Consider the following 22,640-nt stretch of genomic DNA (forward strand, 5'->3'; position numbering starts at 1 on the left):
TCTATATCAGCTGTTCTCTCTAAGTTGTTAGTGATTCTCCATTCTATCAGTGTTTAGATCCAGCTTCTGTTATAAGATGGGATTTTTGTCAGAATAGAGTAGCCAAATAAATTGAAGGTATGTATGTATACATACCTAGCTATATAAATGCAAACACCTAGCTATATAAATCCACAAATAATTATATGTATACCCGTTCACTTTTATTCAGACATACGCACACAGGCTAGTAGAAAGGAAAAAGCAGTGTAAAGGTCAGAGCTTGGAAATGCTACACTTAATATATTGGAAGTGTCTGTTCCATTTTCCTTTGCCCCATCTCTGTTACATGTCTTTCTTCATGATCCTGCATATAGGTAAGCATATCTCTTATAAACCACTGTAAAGTAACATAGTCTCCCAGATTAGATCTGTGGAAGTTTACAGTAGAATGCATTATGCATGTATGTTAGGAATAGGGAGCCCAGAATTTACAGAGCCTTTTCAAATATGTGTCAGGCCAGGACTTCTAGAGCTAACCAGTGTGGTTTTCTAAGGAAAAATAGTGCATGTGGGAGAGTTGTGTTATATTTTGTTCAAAAGGGCCTGAACTTTGCAGAGTCTTTTCAGTTCTGTTCTTTAGGCTAACAATTTTAGTGATAACTAGTGTATGTGTGTTTAAGAAAGACAGAAAAAGAAGTTGAGTGGTATATATGGATGAAAGGTTCCCAAAGTTTGACTTAACTGCTGCTCCTCTACATGATTTTTCTATTCATGCCTTTTTTTAATGAGTCTTTTAAGAACAAGATAGTGAGTCATGGCTTTGTAACCTCTTGTAAATAGAATGCTTTTTGAGTAGTGTATCAACTCTAGATGTCAGTTTGGTAATGGAATCTTCAGATCATACTGGTTTGGAAATCAGTAGTTTTCTAGTCTGCTGTTGTATTGTACTAATCATGATATATGTCTATCAGATTTCTTTTTTTTTTTTTACATTATCCTTCTGAACTAGACCTGCAAATATGTTGTTTTGGGTTTTTTTTCAAGCTCTCGTTATATTCGGTTATTCTTGCTGTTTGCAGCTTTCAGTTCTTTCAGTAATTTTACATTTCAAAAGTTCAGTTATCGACCATAGTGCTTTAATTTGTTACAGGTTCCAGATGCTGGGCAAGAGATGGTGGCATCTTCTGTCACACCAGGATCAGGCAAATCAAAGGTAATCAGCCTTCACAAATGTCATTTATTTGAATAGCAGTAATTGAAAGGGTTCCAGCTTAGCCTGCAATCTGTGACTAATAGGAAGACATAAAGGTATTTTTAAACTGTTTTCTGGACTTCTTGCGAAAAAAAAAAAAAAAGAGTTATAAACACTAGGCAAAGGTGTTTTGAAAAATATATGGGGGAAGAAAATTCTCTTATTGATATGTCCTCTTCCTGTTATAATATTTTATAAAGTATCAGTAGCATGCAGTTTTGGCAACAGTCTGTTTCATGTGCCTGTTAATGTTACAGCATGCTGCTTTCAAAACATTGTTTAAAGTATATTACTGAATTGTAACCCTTCCCAAGTGAGTTTCCTTGTCTAACTGATGCTGCCCACTTCTGTGTTCTAGAATGAGTTTTGAAAAGTATAGTGTTAGAGGTAGTTTCTCTTACTGCTCTTGAAATAACAAAATTTGATAACAGAACAGCAGTAACTTGGACTGTTCTTTCAAATGTGTGCTAAGACAGTTTCTTGTCCTAAAATTTAGCCTCTTGGAGTTGAATGCTAAAATGCCCTGCTTTCTGTTTATCTCTAGATTAGAGGAAGCTGGTTTCTCTAATACTTCGTTTTTTACAGCTGGACACATTACCCAAAGAAGATCTTATCAAGTTTGCAAAAAAGCAAGTGATGCTTATACAGAAAGTGAAGTCAAGATGTACAGGTACCTTAATGGGAAGAAAACAGTTTCTGCCTTAATGCTCGATAATAACAGACCTTTTCAAATATCAATGCATATTTTTGCTAGGTAGATTTAAATGCTAATTTCATTATTTTTTTTGTGGGAGGGTAAGGACTGAAGTCCTTTAAGCGAGGAAGGGAAGAAAAAGAAGCATTGCTTTTGTCAAGTATTAAATTAATTCTGATCTGGCAGTGTGGCATGATGGAACAACGTAGTTTGTGCAAGAGTTGAAATGGCACTTGTCATTGTCTGTTCCACATATCAGTTGCAGGGATGCCTATTGCTTTTCAGAAAGCAGATGGGAGGGGGAATGTCTCTGATAGATTTTTGCATAATTAGTACTGTTGTAGAGTAAAATGGTTTCTTTAAAATGGTTAACTACATTCTATTTGATCATTTACTGCTTTAACAAGAAATTGTACAAGTATCAAACAAAATTTTGTGTTAACCAACTAAAACTATCCTGTGTAGATCTGTGCTCTCATGTACTGTTCTTCTCTTCTCTGCCATCCCTTTTTGTTTAGTGGTCCATTATTTAGACTTTCCCTGTGTCACTTCCCCTTGTTTGGAGTTACAGTTATGCTGACTGTTGGTAGCTTCGCAGTGAAACAGTAAGGATAGGTTGGGCTATAGTAGGCCTTTCCTGAAGGGGGTTATTCATAAGGTCTTGTTCTTCTGCCTGCTGCCTATTTATAGAGAGCCAGTAGGAACTGAATATCTTTTCTCTGGCTTAAACTGATCATGAAATAGAAGGTAAGAGTGTTATCAGACTGATTTCTATCTTTCGTCCCTCTACCCAAACAAGGAAGTCCTGCTTCCTTAGGAAACCATGCTAAATGTCAAGACCTGAGAAGCAGTAGTCTCTTTCCATTAGCCCCTTCTATCACTCAGTAAAAAAAAAAGACAAAAACCAAAAATTGATTAAATAAAAGATGTTTCTGATTTGAATAGGAGCATCGTTAGGCACTGGATTTACATTTAATTTGCTACTGTGAAGGAGCATCAGTTCATGCTGTGAAATTTCTATGCTTTTTTTTATTTTTTTAAGAACTAGAGAAAGAAATTGAAGAGCTCAGATCTAAAGCAGCTACTGGAGGAGCTGATGATATTATTCAGGTAGGAATACATGGTGGATTTTTAATGCATTACACAATGTTATCTGAAGTAAATATACAGAAATAATTTGGTAAATAATAAGTAGCTTTAAAACTGTTATTCCAGTTGAATGTAATAAATTTTTGGAAATTCAGGGCTCTTCCTAAACCCTGTTTTTTCCTCCTTTCTCCACTTTTCAGAAAACACTCAATTTTGTGAGGAATAGTGCAGAATTGTACAACTTTCTCAGCAAGACTTTTTCCTTGCGTAGCTGTTTAGACAGGCTTTTGTTTTAGAATGTCCACTGTGGAAATACTTCAGCCATTTAGAAAACTCCTGAGACAGTCATTCAGTGAGATCAGAAACCCATAATTAAAGCTGCATCTCACAAGAAATACTTGGAGAAAAGTAACAGTGGCGAGAACATCTGTCTTTCTCAAAGTAAAGGTCATAGACAAAATATGAAAGTAAAAATTGGTAGTAAGGAGGAATTTATCAACTGGGAAATTGGTTTTAATAATTTGGATGGAGATTTCTACAAAAGGGGAGCTCCCACCACCACCTGGTGAAAATATGAGCTGATAAGAAATACAATTTTGAACAGAAACTGTTATTCAACATCATTGTTAGCCTAGCTATTCGAGATCTGTTAAGGTTACATGTAAGGAGGAAGTTCTGTACTGTGAGGGTGGTGAGGCACTGGAATGGGATGCCCAAGGAAGTTGCAGATGCTCCATCCCTGGCGGTGTTCAAGGCCAGGTTGGGCAGGGCCTTGGGTGAGATGGTTTAGTGTGAGGTGCCCCTGCCCATGGCAGGGGGTTTGGAACTAGATGATCTTAAGGTCCTTTCCAACTCCAAGTATTCTATGATTCTATGATATTTGGGCTGAAAGTAATTTTTAAAATCAGAGTCATTCTTTTAATCGACAAAGTCATTTAAGCATATGCGAGTTCATGCAGTTTGCAAAAATTTATCAAGCTTCCAGTGTTAGGAATTCTTTTTTAAGTGATCTTTCTCCCTTAAATTAGGCTCTCACAGAAAGACTGGATGTTGTACTTCTGGAAAAAGCTGAAACTGAGCAGCAGTGCATAGCTCTGAAAAAGGAAAATGTTCAGAGAAAGCAAGAAGCAGAGGTACTGAAATAAGCAATAGAATATTATTAAAACATTTTAGAATTATGTTTCTTTTTACTGTTTATTTTTACTTGTGTATTTCACTTTCATTTTAATATTTTTCTTCACTTGCCTTTTTAACCTAACCCCGCCCAAAAAAAAAAACAAACCCTAAAGACTTCATATGTTAATGGCCATCTTCTAAATTTCTTAATTTATAGTTTTTAAAGGAATGAGTATAAATATTAAAAATTTTATATGCATCAGCTAGATCTACAGCTGTTCAAAAAGAATTCAGTCTGTATATTAGTTGTCTGCATACATGACAGTTTCAATCAGTCAGATCTGTCTTTCTATGGGAATTACAAGGTTTACATTCAGGTATTCACAGGAAGGAGCCTGTCAGCCAAGGCATCTATATTATGTCAGTAATCTTGATAATGAAGTCAAGAGTGAATTGCTTGCAGCTGATGAACACTGTTATATTCCAGATACTTGAATCTGGTGCATTAAAAGCAATTTGGTCTTTAATACATTATCAGAATAGTTGCTAAAGCTGAAGTCTGTCATGACCATTTTGTGAAGTTATGCTGGTAAGCATGATTTAAGACTTAATTTTCCTTTCTCATTCTACATTCTCATTCATTTTTGTCCTCTCTGCAGTGTCTTCTGAATTGAGTTGTCCTAATATAGTTACATATTTGAAAACTGTAGCAGTCTTTAAAACTAAGGACTTCTGTGTGCAAAATTACCAGTATTTAATAACTTGCCTGTTTGTTTAGGCTGCAGTGGCTAAGACAGAAGAATTGCAGAAGCAACTGGAGCAATCAAGTACTGACTCTCTGGAAGAAATAAAAGCTCTGAAGAGCGAATTAGCAAATGCACAATGTAAACACAATGAAGATTTAGCAAAGCTAAAAATGGAATTAGAAGAACAAGTGAAGAAACAAATAGGGCTGATGGAACATATTGAATGTCTTAATGATAGTCAAAAAGAAGTTAAAAGATTACAAGATGATGTCCAAAGAATTAAATCTACTTACGAGGAGCAAATTTTGTGTCTGAGCAAGCAGTTGGAAACTGTGAATGAAGACAAAACCAAAGAAGTGACAAATCTGCAAGAAACTGTGAAAAGCAACTCTGAGCGTTACCATAATGAAATAAAAATTCTGAATGAAGAACTTAAAAAATTTAAAATTGCCCATCAGGAAGAGGTGTCAACATTGATTCATCAGCTTGAAATAGCCTCTAAAGAAAATGAAGAAAAGCAAAGTCAGATAAATCAGTTACAACACAGTTTGGCAGAGGAGGGCTTAATAAAAGAGAAAAATGCGAAGGATGAAATATGTGCTAGTACTGATCAGCGTGAATATGATTTGGAGCAGCTGAAAGAAGTCTTAAATAAAAACGTAGAAAATAAGGTAGGCTTTGTAGATACAAAAGAAGAACCTTGTGTAGAAGCAACAATGGAAGAAAAGGTTAGGCAGCTGGAGCGTAGTTTGGAAGAGCTCCAGTCCCAACATAGTATATTAAAAGATGAGTTAACTTACATGAGTAATGTTAAACTAAAACTGGAAGAGGAAATCCATCACATAAAGGATGAGTACTTTCGTGAGAGGGAAGACTTGGATTTTAAGATAAATGAATTGCAGCTTACTAAAGAAGACTACTGTTGTACAATTGAAAAACTAAAATTGGAGCTTCAGGCAGCAAGACAGCACTGTGAAACTGCTGTAAAAGAGCGTAAGTTAGAGACTCATACTCTGAAAGAACAACATAAGAGAGAAATTGCTGAACTAAGTGAAACTTTATTATCTGGTTCTGAAAAAGAAAAGATGGCATTAGTTTTTGAAATGCAGGAACTTAGAGACCAACTTGAAAAGCTAACTCAGGAAAAGGAAGAAGCAGTGTCCAGTTACAACAGCCTGAGAGAAACAATGGAAACTTTACAGGCTGAACTAGGGGAATCTGCTGGAAAGATCAGCCAGGAGTTTGAATCAATGAGACAACAGCAAGCTTCTGATGTGAGTGAACTGCAGCAGAAACTCCGGGCTGCTTTCAATGAAAAGGATGTTCTTCTTGAAACTGTGAATCACCTCCGGGAAGAAATAGAAAAATTGTCATCTAATCAGCCAGATATAGAAGAACTTAAATGTAAAATTCTTAGTCTACAGGAGGAGAATAACACAATAACAAGCTCCATCGACAAAAAAGAGACTGCTATAAAAGAACTGGAGAAGAAGATTATTTCTCTTACTGATCAAAACAAGAATATTTTAAATGAAGTGAAATGTTTGGGTGAAGAGAGAAAAACTCTTCAGGAAAGGTGCAAGCAAGAGCAAGGAAAAATTCAGGAACTTCAGCAAGAAATAGATGTTGCTAACCAGTACAATACTGACCTGAAGAAAAAGGTGGAAGAATTAACAGAGAGACTGAACGAAGCTTTAACTAGGAAGAATGAAAATGCTCAAATGCTAGAGCAACTGGAAAACCAGATTGAATCTCTGATGCGTGAAAGAGAGAGCTTTTCATCTGAAGCGTATACTCTTCGTGAGGAAAATAAGAAAATAACTGATGAAAAAGGCAAATTAAGTAAAGAGCTGGAAAAGATTACCTCTGAAAAAGATGGTTGGTTGGTGTTGAAAGAGCATTCTGAAAACTTAGAAAAGAAACTACAAATGATGACTACAGAAAAAGACCATATATCAACATTACTTGAAAGTGAACAAGAGCACAGATCCCTTGTGAGAACTCAGCTGTACCACTTACTTGAGCAAGTGGGGCCCAGTGTTTCGGGTTACAGTGAAGAGTGTGATTCTCTTAACTTGTTAGAAATTGCAAATGAATACATGTCCAAACTAAAAGAGCAGCAGTGCCTTGCTCTGCAGAAGGAGGCGGAAGTTCTTCATTTGCAGCGGGAAGTTGAGAGGATAGAGGAAGAAAATGCAGCTCAATATACAGAACATAGATCCCTGATTCAGGATTTGGAAAAAGAAAAGGAACTCTTGAAAGAAGAATTGGAAGAAGTGTTGTCTGAAAAAGAAGCACTTCAGTGTGATCTCCAGGAGCTGAAGAATGCCAGTGAAAAAACAAGGATTGAAAATCAAGATCTTTTTGCTAATACCAAAGAGCTTACTCAAAAACTTGCTTTTTATGAAAGTCAAATACAAGAACAGCAAAAAGGATCAGAGAAACAAGACAACTTAAATTTCATTCTGGAACAAAAGGAAACTGAACTTAGGAATGTGAAAGACGAACTGAATTCTCTAAAGGTTATATTTTGTTATTGAAGTATACAGACTAAACCTCTAAAGTCTTCAGAATTAAGGTTCAAAAAATACTTTCAATTCTCTTTTTCTTCTTTTTCTTTTTTCTTCCCTTGGCCTGGAAGTGAGTTTCTCTTCTATAAATGTAACACGTTTCTGAGTTTCCTAGCACGTCAAAATCTCCTCCTTTCCCCCAAGGAATAAAGAACAAAACCAAAGCAGTCATAATGATCTGTTGACAAAAGTTGCTTGTATTTCAACCTCTCTTCCTATCAATATCCCTCAGTAATCATTTAACTAGATGGACTAACCGACCTCATAATCTTTTACCTCTAAATTTCTGTGGTTCCATCTCAAACAAAACTCCCGCTTGATCTGTATTATCTACTCCTAACGTCAGGTCCTGGGAGTTGATGATTATGTAAAACTGACAGCTGCAGAATTAGTGGTCTCCCTTTTTGTTTTTTGTCCTCGGACAGGATGGAAAGCAGCTGTTAAAAGGTTGGAATGTTTTCCTTTCATCATAATTATGCTTTTCAGTTACAAAGCTGATACAAAATTACACAAAGAGTTTCTTGGTAGTAAGAATGTAGACATAGTCCAGCTGTAGCTGAAACTTCTGGTGACTTGTTAGGGGAAAAACATCACAAAGACATTTTTGTAATACTTCTAATATCTTTTGTTTATAATACAGAATTCAATGGAGACAATGGCTGAGAAAACTGATCAAAACTCTTCAGTAGCAGAGCTTCAGGAAAAAATTGGTATCTTTCTCACTGTTCTCTTTCATGTAAACAGTTTGGGGTTTTGGATTGTTACTTTTTGTTTCTCTGCATAACTGTCCTGTATTTCCTACAGCCAAGGAAGGTGAGAAGTAGGTAATCAATGCAATTTCCTACAATATTCCTTCCATTAAGGATTTAAAATGTTGTTAGCTATCTTAGATTTTATATTTCTTAAGGTCTTCCAGTGTGCATATGGCTGTAAATGGTGTAGTGGATTTAATTTTAATTTGTAAATATGGGAAATAATTGTGTCAAGAATCCCTAAGGCTGCCAAGAAGAGAGGAAAGCAGTGCTTTGACGAAACTGCTATTGCCTCGTTGCAGTTATCGCAACACATTAGAAAGGAAATGGTTCTGAGCTGTTACAATTATATGTAGAGTAGCCAGGAATATGGCTCTTGACATTAAGTGTGATGGAAGCCTCTGAAACATGGAAAGATTGTCCCCAGGCTGTCTATGCGGCTGGATGTTTTGGCTTAAATTTAAATGCTTAACTGAATGAAACATCTAAACATCTCCTCCTGCTTTATATTTTATTTTCAAGTCATGCTTGTATTTATGTTCTAATTGAATTTCATTTCAATTCTTGGCGGAGAGGAGAGGTGAGAGGCATATTTTTCTCTTTCTCATTTATTTATTTTAGGAAGGCTTGAAAAAGAATCTGCAGAAAAAGGAGAGAAGCTAAATAAAATTAAGGTTGTTGCTGTGAAAGCAAAGAAAGAATTAGATGCCAGCCGAAAAGAGGTACCCTGACTGCTTCTTCATATGAACAACATTCTGCATGTGGGGTTCTGTTTTAATGACATGCCTTTCTTTTTTAAAAGATGCAGACTCTGAGGGAAGAATTGGAGTTGGCTCGGTCAGAAAAAGATCAGTTGTCTGCTTCAATGAAAGATGTCATTCAAGGAGCTGAAAGCTATAAGGTAAGAATAGTACTGTATTTGCAAAAGACATTTAACAGTCAGAATAAACTTTGCTTTTGAAGCCTAGTCTGTATATATATATATATTGCTATTTATTTGCACAGGAATGTTTGGCAAAAGAAATTGTGTCAGTGCAGTTGACTAGAATGTAAGGTTCTAGTAGCGGAACTGTTTGGCTGCTGTCAGAAGGGAATAAGGCACTTCCTTTCTATTGGATGGTATTTTAAACCTTTCAAATCTAGCATCATACATATCAAATAATATTGCTGAGGCAAAACATAAATCCTTATAAGTTCTTCAGAGTATGTTGAATTTGTGATCAGTTAGGAAGTCCTTGAGTGAAAAAGACATAAACTAACAATTCCCCAGGAGCAAGTCTTGGAGCATGTCTCTGGGCACATGAAGCAGAAGTTGGTCACTAGGGACAGTCAGCATTGATTCACCAAGAGTAAATTGTGTTTGATTAATCTGATTGCCTGTTGGAATTGTGGATGGCAGAAGAACAGGGCCTCTCACTTACCTTGGCTTCAGGAAGGCTTTTGATCCTCTCTCACAGTACTCTGGTATCCACACTAGGACTTTATGATCTAAATGGGAAAACAACTGAATAGGTGCTTAAAAAGCAGTTGCATAGTTTGTCTTAGAGAGTAGCAATTAATGGCTTGTACTAGATGCCAGTAGCAAATGGGGTACCAAAGGGGTCTGTGGTGGGACCTGTCCTGTTTAACTTCAGCAGTGATCTTGAGAAAGTTATGGAGGACACATCCATCATGATTAAGGAACTGGAATAAGTGATGTACAAGGCTGAGAAATTGTTCAGTCTGGAGAATACTTGAGAGGGACCTAATAGGAGCCTTCCAGTACCTACAAAGGCATTACCAAAGGAATAGAGTCATGTTACTAATGGTAGTGCAAGATGAGACATAGTAGTCCTAAACTGAAATGAGAGATTCCAACCGGATGCATCACCTTATTTTTGCCCTATGAGGATGGTCGAGCTTTGGAAGGTGTTGCCCAGATAGGTAGTGCCGTCTCCATCCTTGGAGGCAGGTCATTTCCAGGCAGGAAAGACCGGACTGAAGAAAGCTCTGAGCAACCTGTTTTGATCTCACTACTGACCCTGCTTTAAGCAGGAGGTTGAATGTAGACCTCCCGAGGTCTTCTCTGACCTGAATCACTTTAGAATTTCATGAGCTGAAAAGGGTTTCTCCAGAGCCTATGAAGAAATAATAGCTTTAATTTCATTCTGATATTCCAGTGTTGCAGTAAGACAACTCATATGCTGAAATATTAGGAAGATAAGTAAGCATCTGTGGTATAGAATATGCTTATGCAATGTATATTGTAAAAAATTATGGGTTTGTGTTTGTATGTGTTAAGAATCTTTTGATGGAATATGATAAGCAAGGAGAACAGCTGGATTATGAAAAGGGCAGAGCAAATAATCTTGAACATCAGATAGAAGACCTCACAAGACAGCTACAGGTGTCATCCCAGCAGGTCAGTGCTGTATGTGATTGCTACTATGTATGGTTTCGTACTCTTAAGTGTGTTTTGAATAGTGACTTGAAAATCAGGGTCTGGGTTGTTTGGTTTGTTTTTAGTTTTTCAACATCTGGTATTTTGTCTGGGCTGTGACAAAGGTAAATACATCTAGAATGTCTGACTTTTTCGATAGGAAGATTTAATTTACCCCAGGTCAGCTCACAGAAAAGAGCAAGCGATCACTTCTGGCTTGGTTTGGCCATACAACTCTGCTGCATCTACCAGATATATTAAAAAAAGTATCAAACTTACATTCCGTCACTGGTTTCACATCTACATACACTTCTCATGAGGTACAGCACCTTTAGCTGTTTCACTGGTTTGGGTTTTTTTTTCTTCTGTTTCTTAGACAAAATATGGTTTTGTTGTTTAATAAACTGTGTGTTTAAACATACTAAATCAATTATGGGGTTCTGCATCTTTCACAAGGAAGAGACTTCAGGATGCATTGTAGAGTGCTATAGTGGCATTTGCAAGAGTCTAAGATGGTAATTAAGCAGCTGTGAGATTCATTTTTGTAAAGCTAACTGCAACAAATAATGGGATTTAGGATTTAAAATCCCAGGCCCCATACATAATTACACTGAAGATCCACCTAGACCGCAATTTCCTTATAAATGGAAGCTAGTAGTGAATAGGATAGGAAGAAATGGCAAATAGTGGTATGTATTTTGCTGATTATGCAGGCCTTGGATTTTTCAAGCTTGTTATGAAGTATGTTGTAAGTAAAAACACTGGTTAGGTAATTAGGAGCTAATTTCACTTCATTCTTAATCTGCATTATAGAGACTCTGAACAAAGTAATCAAATTGTGACTTTAATTTAGCCTGTTTCTTAGTATGGTTTAAACAGTTAGATGGAGAAGACTCACTTGCAGGAGTGCTGTTTGTAAGGGAGTTGCATAGAAATCAGAGTTTGTGTTTTAAATATAGACAATATCTTAGCTGAATTTGCATGGAAATTTGACAGATTACGTTTTTATCTTTCCACTATGGTTATTTCAGCATGATCAGTTACGCTCCGCTAACGAAGACCTCCTGGCTCGTGTTGAAACACTGCAACATAATTCTAAGCTGCTGGAAGCTCAGATACTGGAGATACAAAAAGCCAAGGCAAAGGCTGACAAAGAACTAGAAGCTGAAAAGTTTCTAAAAGAACAGAAAACAAAGGTAGTATTCTGTAGAGATGGTGCATGAGCTAAAGCATTGCTTTCAGTGGATGTGGCTTCTTCTTAGACCATTGTAAACTGTAGGTTTTATAGAACAAGTTCTATACTTTGTCTTCTTGTTACTTGACTCGGTCTTTTTTTGAGGGCTTGATCTGTTCACTGAAAGAATTTTGCAAGGCTGCCACTCTAGAGTAGTCTGGGGATGACAGAATGTGAAAAAATACTATATAATTTGGGGTTTTCTTTGGTTCCTGGCAATTTCCTAAAGTAAACAAAAAAGTAATCAATTATCTCTGTACAACCTAAGTGCATAAATAGATGCTGACATCTATTTTTAAATTGGCTGGCATAATTGAGAAGGATTTAAATTTCAGGAACATAGTGGTGCTCTCCGAGAAATGGAGGAGCTTCAGATGCAACTTCAGAAGGAAAAGAAACATCTGCAGAAAACTATGCAAGAACTAGAGCTGGCCAGAAAGGTAGAGTTGCTGTTTGTGTTAATGCTTAATGCACTACCAAAGATTTCGGCACATCTTGCTGTGTTGAATGTCTCCCTTTCTGTTCTGAGGATTTGAAAGGCAAGGTTTGCAATATGGAAAACATAAGACTTTTACACGTGGTTTTATGTTTGGAGACCTGATGTGTACTTTGGGTTTGTTGGAAGGTTTTTGGGGGTGTTGGGTTTGAAGCACTATTCAGAAACTGCCCTTGTAAGGGCTGAAGATTATAGAAACTGATATCTGCAAAATACCTACTAGTAAAATTCTTAAAATTAGCAACGAGTTATTCAAAGCTTCTGGGTTTTGTTTATAAACAGATTATTTACTGAGGATATGGAAACCTGATGGGTGGGTGTTGCTTGTGGATATGGATAGATATAAAGGTTTTTTTAGATGGGTAATACAGTTTTTTAATATAACTAAAAAAATAAATCTTAGCAGCCAAGGCAGATAGTAAGCTGTAACTTCATTGTGTGCAATTTGCAGGATGCTCAAAAAAGTACACTGATGGATATGGAAATAGCTGATTATGAAAGGCTAGTAAAAGAACTTAATCAGAAGATCACTGATAAAGACAGCAAAATAGAAGATCTTGAGCAGGAGACAGGGATTCAGAAACAGAAGCAAGAGACCCTACAGGAAGAAATAAGTGAGTAATGTATAAACAGCAAGAATCACTATGGTATAGTTAGTAATGATAAAAAGTAGCATCCAGAAACAACTTCTCTCAGTCATTGACTTGAGGAAGTTTTGCAGGGATACTGAACAGTTACATAGTCAAAATTACGTTTCCATAAAGGAAACTTTACTAAGTTGATGTAGCATTCAGTAAATAAAAGCCAGGTTGCCTGCCTGATTAACTTAATAATAGAATCAGCTAATAAACATAGTTCATTATGAGTTCTGAAATTTGGTGACTGACAAGGGTTTTCATTCTGACATATCACACATAAAAGTTTACTAGTTAGTATGTGGTTGAAAAATTCATTCCTTACTATCCTTAACTGTAAGTCTCAAAACAATCTCATTTCTTTGAAGATTTTTGTGGTACTTGGGAATAGGATACTAAACTTACTCTAAGCTAGTTTTTTGCAGTTCTTAGGAAATATGTCAGATTGTGGTTAAATATTTTCCAATATTGTTAAGGAAATACAAGACAGAAAGTTTCTTTTGCATATAACTGGTGTTTTCTGCATTAAGAGTCACTGCAGTCAACTATGCAACAGGATGAGGAAAGAAATGCCAAGATAAAACAACTCCTGGTGAAAACCAAAAAAGAACTGGCTGATTCAAAACAAGCTGTAAGTCCATTTTTTTTAATGACTGCGTAGTCCATTTTTAAACTAGCTTTTAAAAAATGGACTGAATTAAGTTGCTGAGATTTGGGGGTTTTTAATAACCAGATAATTTTATCATGCAGGAAAATGACCATCTAATGTTGCAGGCATCATTAAAAGGGGAACTGGAAGCCAGTCAACAACAAGTGGAAGCCTTTAAGGCAAGAAACTTCACTTCCTTATTATTATAAGGTTTCTTATTTAAGTAATAAGGGTGTTATTTGTACTGGGTGGATGGAATATAGGCTGAAAAATAAAAAGGTTACTGGCTGTACTAGGTTATTAACTCTATTAAATGAGTTTTGACCCTTTGCTGCTTTCTCCAGATATTTCACCTGTGATGTTCTTTAAACAGGTTTACCCTTTCTTGTTCTTTTTTCCTGTTCCACCAGAATAGAGGACTGTGTAGTTTGAAATTTGTAGTTGGGATGTGGTTTAAAATAATTACTTTCAAAAAAGAAATAGCTCAGTTTAAAACAGAAGAACCCAGTGTTGTCAGGAAAAATCTTAAGTGTTGTCTATCCGTATAGATTTTGTTGGCTGGGCAGAACAGGAATTGAATGTAATAAGAAGTTGCAGGGAAGTGAAGGAGAGGGCTTGGCTTTCTTAAATGCTACCACCCCACCACTGTAATTTTATCTTCAGTTATCTCTTTAAACAACATGACATTTTAAATTAAGTACACGGTAACCCATATCTATTTTTTTATTCTACTTTTATTAGATTTTAATTTTATATTCACCAGTTCTGCATGGGAATTACTGTAGCAGAATCTGTTGTTCTCTGTGGCACTTCCCTTTGAGAAGGAAGAAGAAATTTTGTCATAGTGAAGTTTTCAACTGACTTTTTTTTCAGATTCAAGTGGCTGAGCTAACATCAGAAAAGCATAAAGTTCAGGAACTCCTGCGAACTTCTTCAGAGCAACACCAGCGTACATTGAATGCCTACCAGCAAAAAATGGCAACCTTGCAAGAAGAGTGCAAAGCAGCCCAGGTACTCTAGTGGGAGTAATTGTCCATTTAAAATAAGGAAATGCAGCAGGTGGTTCTTAATTTGGGTGTGTGGGGTTTCAGTGTAAGATGCATTTCATTTCAGATAAATAAGGGAGCAATAGTTAATAGCATAATTTATGAAGGGTTTGTTTTCTGTGTGATAGGCTGAACAAGCATCTGTTACATCTGAATTCGAGAGCTACAAAGTCCGCGTTCATAATGTTCTAAAACAGCAAAAGAATAAATCTGCTTCTCAGACAGAATCTGAAGGAGCCAAAAAAGAAAGGTAAACTCAAGATTTTTATATGCACACAGAAAAATACTGATGCTTCATTTGTTGAGCTGGCCTTTGCTAATTGCTAACCAACAGGGGAGTTCCACGCTTCAATAAGGAGAATATCAGAAGGGAGGCAGTTTGCTTCCCCAGTTACTTTGTGGTTTTGGGGTTTGTTTGTGGGGCTTTGTTTTTTTGTTTTGTTTTTTTTTGTTTGGAGTTTTTTGATTTTTTTCTTTTTATTGTGCCTTTTTTTAAAGCTCTATTTCTGCACATTTATCTGATCTGGAATCTAACTGTTGCTCTGCCTATCTGAACAGAAGAAAGATCAATTTATACCATGGTGGTACTGCTAGTTTCTAATTCCTTGATTTGTCTTTTTTTTTTTTTTTTTTTTACCAGTCATTTTTATGTAGATTACCTGTTGTTACAGTCAGAGGGAGAAGTAAGGTGTTAGGAAGGTTCTTACGAATTTTCTGGCAGAAATTGGCCAGCCTATTCTGTATAGGCTTGACATGTCATTTTCTCTGATGTAAAGTATTGTTGCAAAGTGCCACTTCCAGCTAGGAGAAAAGAGCAGAACTGTTCAGTGTAGGTAAAGCTCTGGTCATCAGTTCCAGCAGATTTGTGAAATGCTGTTGTCTTATCAGCTGTTATATGAGGAAAGACTTGGGGTGAGGGCAGGGAGAGTTTCACTGCCTAATGTCCCCTAAAACAGGTAAATTCAGATTCACTTCAGAAAATGTCTGAACCCACTCTCATAAGTAGACTGCTTCCTGTAAGGCTTTGTTTTATAGTTACTGATTGCTATCTTTGGTGCCAGACTGGGCGTTTATGTGTAAGTTGTCAAAATTAATTTCTGATACAGGTCTTAAAACAGTACATGCAATTGCGGCTGAAAATCCACCAGAGGGAGACCTGTGCTTTTGATTGGGGCGTATGATTGGTCTGGGTTTTTTTAGCGACATTTACCTCTTCCTTTCTTTTGAAGCAAGCAAGCTGCAAGAGTTGCATTTCTTTATATCTCCTTTTTGCAGAATTTTAAAAAGCGCTGATAGTGTCAGGTTTTTGAGAGAGGGTCACCCTGGGGAAAAAGTGGGCAAGAAATCAAGTAATAAACAGATGACATAGTTTTCAAAGGAATTATTTGCAAGTATCAGCTCTAAGGATTAATGAGATACACTGTTAATAAGATAATGGAGATGTCTGCATATATGAATATAGAAAGCATAAAAGGAGAACGTGTGTGATTTAAGACTTTCCTCCTGGTATATCTGATTTTATTTTTTACCAATATAGCTTATCTGGTTTTATATATTGATGTTGCCTTCCAGTCCTTTGCACAAAATTTACTCAAGACATTTGTCTGTTGTATTCAGTGTCATGGAACTGATGTGCACTTACTAAACAAAAAAACCTCCACCACTTTTAAGAAGAAATTGTTTATCTCGTCTGCATCCCACATGTTATTCTCCTATGTCTTGTTCCTTCAAACCAGCTTAAAGTAGAAAGTGGCATCAGTCTCACTTTCTAACCCTATAGTTATATTCTCAGCAGTTCAGATGGGATGTGATAAACCTATTTGTAACTGTATTGAAACAGGATCAGAACTTTTCTAATTGTTTCTGCAGCAGTCACATTCTAAGATTATTTTGGTTACAGTGCTGTATTGATTTAATGAAAAATAAGCAGTTTGGATTAACTATCCAAAATGTTGCAGATATAGGTTCTGAATTAATGTAATTATTTTTAAATATATGTTGCTTATTTCTTTTTCTTCCTCTTGTAGAGAGCAATTGGAAATGGTGATAGAGCAACTTAAAGTTAAGCTGCAAGATGCTCAGCATAATTCACAGCTGAATGCGTCTGAACTTGAGATGTTGCAGTCTGAACATGACACCTTGCTGGAAAGGCACAATAAGATGCTGCAAGAGACTGTTGCAAAAGAGGCAGAACTCCGTGAAAAGTATGGTCTGATGATGAAGAGATACAGATATTTTATTTTGTGTGAACTTTAAGGACTGGGCATGTAGTGGCCTTTAACTGTACTTCCAAAGGAAAGAGCATGATTAGTAAGAAAGTTAAAGGAGTTTTTAAAAGCCTTCAAAAGTTTCAGCAGTGAAAGTGAAGTAGTAGCTAATCAGAGAATTTGAGATTTCTGCCAGCTTTCTATATATTAACTATTAGATTTAAAAAATAGCATTGTTAAGCACATTGATTGTTCCTAAGTTCAGTGCTCAGCACTGCATGTGTGTTGGACTACTCAACTAAATTTGGATGTTTCCTATTGCAAAAATAAGGTAGTTAAATGCAGAGCAAATGATTTCACTGACAAACTACTCTGTCCCCTGTCCGCGCAGTGCCTTTCTTACAGAAGGTACTGTGGTTTGAGTCTGTGCTTGCTACAATCTTAATTTGCACATTAATCTGTATCACTTCTTGAAAAATCACGAGTACCTAATACTTGAGCTCTTCAAAAGGGTTCTTTCATTGACTTGTCTTCTCTGTTTAGGGTACAAAGAAGTTGACATGAAATATTCATTAGAAATTGCAGCTTAGTATTAGGAACTGTTGGCTTTTCATCACTATCTTTGTACTGGTTTATCTGTTCCTGATAGCCACATAATGATTCATCAACTAAATTATGTCCTTCTGCATTCAGCTGATTTAGTGACCAACTAAATCACGTCCTTCTGCATTTTTCGGGAAACAGCCCGTATCATAGTAGGTTCCCTTTGTACCCAGAGAGACAAGCTCTTTGCTACTCTGGCTATATTTAAGTTTGTATACTTATAAGGGCAAGGCCTATGCTTAGTCTTTCCATACATGCACTTGTTTAATTGCTTGTGACAATTTTGTCTTGCTTCTGGAGGATCTCCAAACCATGTACAATTTATGTGTTACTGATGTTTTTTTGCTGACAGCTACATTCTTCTACCCTCTTTTGTGCTGAAAGGTGAACCTTAAAAAAGATTTAACTTAGCTTCTTAGATACTTTAATTTTCAGAAGTCCTGCTTAAATCTTTGGTAAATAATGTTAAAGGAAGTGGAGTATAAAATAAAGGACATGCCCTGTATGACACTATAAACAGTCATGTCGCAGTTCTAGAATTTAAGAATATTTAGACTACAATGTCTGATGCTTTTATTTTTTTCCCAAAGATGTCTGAATTTTGTATTTTGAAATAGAAATCAAGGGTTTATATAGTATAATGCATTCATGTGATAAGTGTAACTTTTTCAGTCTTAAATTTTCCCTGCAAAAGAGGAATTTAAATGTGAAAAAGCTGCACAGTCATTCTAAAATAATCATACATACAAAAATTGAAAACTACTTTACACTCTTAACATTTTTGAGATGTAAAAATGACAATGTTTTGCTGTCAGTTTCTCATGGATTTTATACATGCTCCTTTCAGGCTCTGCACAATACAGTCTGAGAACATGGTCATGAAAACAGAGCATGCCCAGGCTTTGAGTCAGCTGACAGCCCAGAATGAAGCTCTCCGGAACAATTTCAGAGATCAAGTTAGGAATCTGCAAGAAGAGCACAGGAAGACAGTAGAGACACTTCAGCAGCAACTGTCCAGAGTAGAAACTCAGCTCTTCCAACTCAAGAGTGAACCAAGCACTCGAGGTAACTTTCAGTCATAATCTTGGGTTAGACACAGATTTGTGTACCTGAGTCTGAATCTAACACATGCTCATAACGTGTGGTTCTGTAATACACTAGAAACTTCTGCTGGAGATTCTGCAGCATGCTGTATCAATTCACTGATACCAGATAAGGAAGTGAGTCTTTGTTATTACCGTCCCTTCAGAATCTTGAGATACTTGAATGCATACAGAGGAAGGCATTATGCTGGAAGGAATGTGCTGTGAGGAGCAGCTGGGGATTCTGGGTTTGTCTAGTTTGGAAAAAAGGAGGCTGAGGGGTTACCTCCCTGTTTTCCATAGCTTCCTGAGGAGGGGAAGTGCAGAGGGAGGTGCTGAGGTCTTCTCACTGGTACACAGTGGCAGAATGAGTGGGAATGGTTCCAAGCTGCGGCAAGCAAGGCTCAGACTAGAGGAGAATTTCTTTACCAAGAGGGTGGTCAAATCCTGGAACAGGCTTCCTAGAGGGGCAGTCAGTGTCCTGAGCCTGTTAGTGTTTAAGAGGCTTTTATAAAATGCCCTTAACAACGTGCTCTAACTTTTGGTCAGGCAGTTAGACTAGATGAACATAGTAGGCCCCTTCTAACTGGAACTATTCTATTCTGTTCTAGAATCTGCATCACTGTCACCTCTTCTGCAGTATTTGCATTGTCAGACAGATGGAGGGAAATTACTTTGTAAATATTCAGTGCCCTTCCTATCAGTTTGCCTCAACTATGAGGGATAAAGCTAAAGAAGAGTGTATTGAAAGCTGTTTTAACAATGTTCGTTATTGGTATACTTGTTACTTGATCCATCTTCTAATATAAGATTTTACTGTGTTCAAGCTCAAGTGCTATTTTTGTATCTGTAAAGTTACTAATTAGGATGTAGTTGGACATTTGCCAAACAGCAGGAACAGTTTAAGAAGTTACTCTTTCCATATGTTACTGAAGCAGCAGGGCAGTGCACGCAGTATTAGAACAATTTACACCTCCCACAAGACTGGTTAAAAAAAGCTAATTCTGTTTTGCATTAAAAACATTTGACACTCCTAGCTACAGCACATCTTCAGGGAGAGTTCCATGAAGGTTTCATAGTCACTGAAATAAAAATCGCCAATCGAGTTTGGATTTTGAAACAGACATTAGTTGGAATGGTCATTTGGAGGTGAAAGGCTGTATTTTCTATTATAAATGTTATGTATGTATTTGGCTTTCTCCTCTTCACTTTTCCTCCCCTTGCATTTTGAAGACTATTATATATACTGCTCTCCAGTGTGAGACAGTCACACTTATGAAATAGCCCTGCCACTTTCATTCTGATGACAAACATCAGTATTTTTCAGCTCCAGCTGTTTCAAATCCAGCTACGAAGAACTTGAGAGAAGGGCGAAACACTGACCTTCCTGTTCTTGATGTATACACTGTAGCTAGGGAAGAGGGAGAAGGTATGGAAACAACGGACACAGAGTCCGTCTCTTCAGCCAGCACTTATATACCATCCTTGGAACAACTTTTGAACTCCCCAGAAGAAAAACCTGGTAGGTAGAACATGCGGCTGTTTTAAGCACTTGTGTACACAAGTTTCAGAAGTTTCTGTCCTCAAAATATCTGAGGAAGTTGTGTTTTCGTGCTTTTGGGTGCAAGGCGCAAGCCTACTTAAGTGCTGCTGAGTTTACAGTATCCTGAATTTCTGTAGTTTTGTCCTGCAGTAAGGACTAACAGTAAAACATTGCTACAGGTTTTAGTGACTTAAAGATGTCATACTTGTGACTTTATAATGGGAAAAGACTAGATGAGCAAGTCAGTGAATAGTTACAGAACTTTTTGTATTCTGGACTAGTCTACTAGCAACAATAAGTGCTGATTTAACTCTTATTAATGAAAAGATGAAATGTCTGTTTATCTTAATGTAGCTTATTAGAACAGGATCTTTTTTTTTTGTAGTTTTTTTCTACCAGCATGCAGACAATGTTCTAAGAGTCCACAAAAAATTGAAAAATACATGGTAGCATCTAATTGTGTGGTAAAAGTCTGCTGAACATCTTGTGGAGAACTGTTGAGAATCTCCATCTATGGGTAGGAAACAAGGAGTAAATTAAAACCATGTATCTTGACATACTTAGAACTGATTTGCCAATCTCCTTCTAATATATATACAAAAATAGATCACAAAACAAGCATGCAGCAGCAATGATGCCTGTTAATTTTTCAGTTTGACTTTGCATGGATTTTGTTCCTAACGAACTACGTTAATCAAGTCCTAATGGTAAGTAGATGAAAATGCTTTCTGCTTCTCTCAGTTTTCTTTTCCAATTAATTGCAGAGCCACCTCAGTGGCAAACAGAACTCACCAAGGATGAACTGATTCAAAAACTAAACACAACAGCAAAGAGTGCTGATCACTTGAATGAATTACTTCGTGAATCAGAAGCAACCAATGCAATCCTGATGGAACAAATAAAGGTTAGCAGGCATGCAGGAAATGTGGGGACAGCTCTAATTTCTGTGGTCTGTTTCTTAGCCGAAATGTTTAACACCAGGAATGTTTAGAAAATCCCAGTCTACAAAAATTTGGTGATGCAAAACTTAATTTTGGAAGGGCTTTATCCCACAGAACTAATTGGGGCTTCAAGAGTTGACTTCAACTTCTCGGGTTTTGTTATACCCCCCCCCCCCATTCTTCCCACCTCCCCCCCCCAGTTTCTGGGCAGTGAGGGATGCAGGTTGATTGTGGGGAGGGGTTGAGGAGTAAAAGCTGCTATAAAAAAAAAACCTCAAGAGTTTGGAAGTTTAATGTTTAGTAAAGCGCCCTTGCTGTTTTCACTTTGATACAGGCTGTAAATCCCAAGGGAAGTATTGTCTGGTTTTTAGCTGTCTTTGATTAAAAGAAGATACATGTCTAGAGATACATGTACGAATAGAGTTTGGTTTGGTTTGATTTGATTTTACCTCCTTGAGTTTTCTGGAAGCATTTTTGACATAAAAATATCCTTTAAACATGCTAAGCTTTCTTTTATAAAATGTTTTTGATGAATGGTAGTATCGTTAGGTCTTTGATCCGCACTGCTAGCTTGAATGTTCAACTATTACTCTTTATCACTGAAATAGAATATTTAGTACTATTATATTAATAATATTGTTATAAAATATTAAATATTTAATATATTGTATAATAGTGTTACAACTGCTGCATAGATTTTATTACAGTAGATTTTTTTATCAATAAAAATATATTTCTGGACAACATAATTGTGTTCAGTTTTGACTGGGTTTTTGTCCAGAATGTGTTCCTATGCACCCATTGTTCTTTTAGAAGCAAGCTGCATAATTCGCTTTTTAGCTTTTCAAAAGATCTTTGTTCAGTTGCTCATTATATGAAGCAAACAATATTGCATATTTTTTCCCTCATCTGCAGCTTCTTAAGAATGAAATAAGAAGATTGGAAAGAAATCAAGAGAGAGAAAAGTCTGTGGCTAATCTAGAATACTTGAAGAATGTTCTACTGCAGTTCATATTTCTAAAATCAGGAAGCGAGAAGGAAAGGCTGCTTCCAGTAATAGACACCATGTTGCAGCTCAGCCCTGAAGAGAAGGGGAAGCTAGTTGCAATTGCCCAAGGTATGTGGTGGTCAAAACATGGTTGCAAAAAAAGGAAGTGGAAATAAAGGTAACTGAAGTTCTACACTTTCTTTTATAGACTTTGGAAGGAAAACAAAACTTAGCAATGTAATGCCAGTGCGCTAGCAATAAAACCACTTTGCTTTGTTGGGACGTTACTGTGCAGTTTTCAGAAAATAGAACAAAATCACATTAATAAGGGAAGTGGCAAAGTACTGCGTTCCATCGTAGGCTTGCATTTGGAAAGATGAGGTGTAAATTAAGACCATAGCATTTAGAGCACTCTCATGAACACTCATTGGATATTTCTGGAGAAAGGTGATAAATGGCCTGTAAAACATCATGAAGTACCCAAAGTAAAGTGGACTTGGTGGTAAAATCCATGAATATATTTATGGCAGCCTAAGAGTTAGTATTGAATGTTACCTCTTCAACAAGTTTAAGAGGACAGCATTTTAATAAGGACA

The 22,640-nt window shown here is 36.7% G+C and overlaps 1 protein-coding gene across 3 annotated transcripts in view; it reads left to right on the top strand.

Moving 5' to 3' along the window:
• Positions 1-22,640, top strand: part of GCC2 (GRIP and coiled-coil domain containing 2) — a 28,669-nt gene that overhangs the window by 2,067 nt on the left and 3,962 nt on the right. The window contains exons 2-22 of one of the 3 annotated variants that reach the window (XM_061472645.1): positions 1,133-1,195; positions 1,820-1,904; positions 2,971-3,038; positions 4,046-4,150; positions 4,912-7,401; positions 8,090-8,159; positions 8,823-8,923; positions 9,004-9,102; positions 10,483-10,602; positions 11,652-11,816; positions 12,190-12,294; positions 12,802-12,964; positions 13,516-13,616; positions 13,736-13,813; positions 14,508-14,645; positions 14,809-14,930; positions 16,708-16,884; positions 18,338-18,555; positions 19,984-20,094; positions 20,880-21,019; positions 21,972-22,173. In XM_061472645.1, the coding sequence (XP_061328629.1) occupies positions 1,133-1,195; positions 1,820-1,904; positions 2,971-3,038; positions 4,046-4,150; positions 4,912-7,401; positions 8,090-8,159; positions 8,823-8,923; positions 9,004-9,102; positions 10,483-10,602; positions 11,652-11,816; positions 12,190-12,294; positions 12,802-12,964; positions 13,516-13,616; positions 13,736-13,813; positions 14,508-14,645; positions 14,809-14,930; positions 16,708-16,884; positions 18,338-18,555; positions 19,984-20,094; positions 20,880-21,019; positions 21,972-22,173 (4,921 nt within the window). Of the gene's footprint in view, positions 1-1,132; positions 1,196-1,819; positions 1,905-2,970; positions 3,039-4,045; positions 4,151-4,911; positions 7,402-8,089; positions 8,160-8,822; positions 8,924-9,003; positions 9,103-10,482; positions 10,603-11,651; positions 11,817-12,189; positions 12,295-12,801; positions 12,965-13,515; positions 13,617-13,735; positions 13,814-14,507; positions 14,646-14,808; positions 14,931-16,707; positions 16,885-18,337; positions 18,556-19,889; positions 20,095-20,879; positions 21,020-21,971; positions 22,174-22,640 lie in introns of those variants that run through there. The other 2 variants (XM_061472644.1, XM_061472647.1) reach the window with 2 other exon arrangements.

The sequence above is a fragment of the Pezoporus flaviventris genome, unplaced genomic scaffold (genome assembly GCF_033815535.1).
Source record: "Pezoporus flaviventris isolate CSIRO_AGI_PZ_B2104156 unplaced genomic scaffold, CSIRO_AGI_Pfla_v1 ptg000072l, whole genome shotgun sequence".
NCBI classification, from domain to species: Eukaryota; Metazoa; Chordata; class Aves; order Psittaciformes; family Psittacidae; genus Pezoporus; species Pezoporus flaviventris.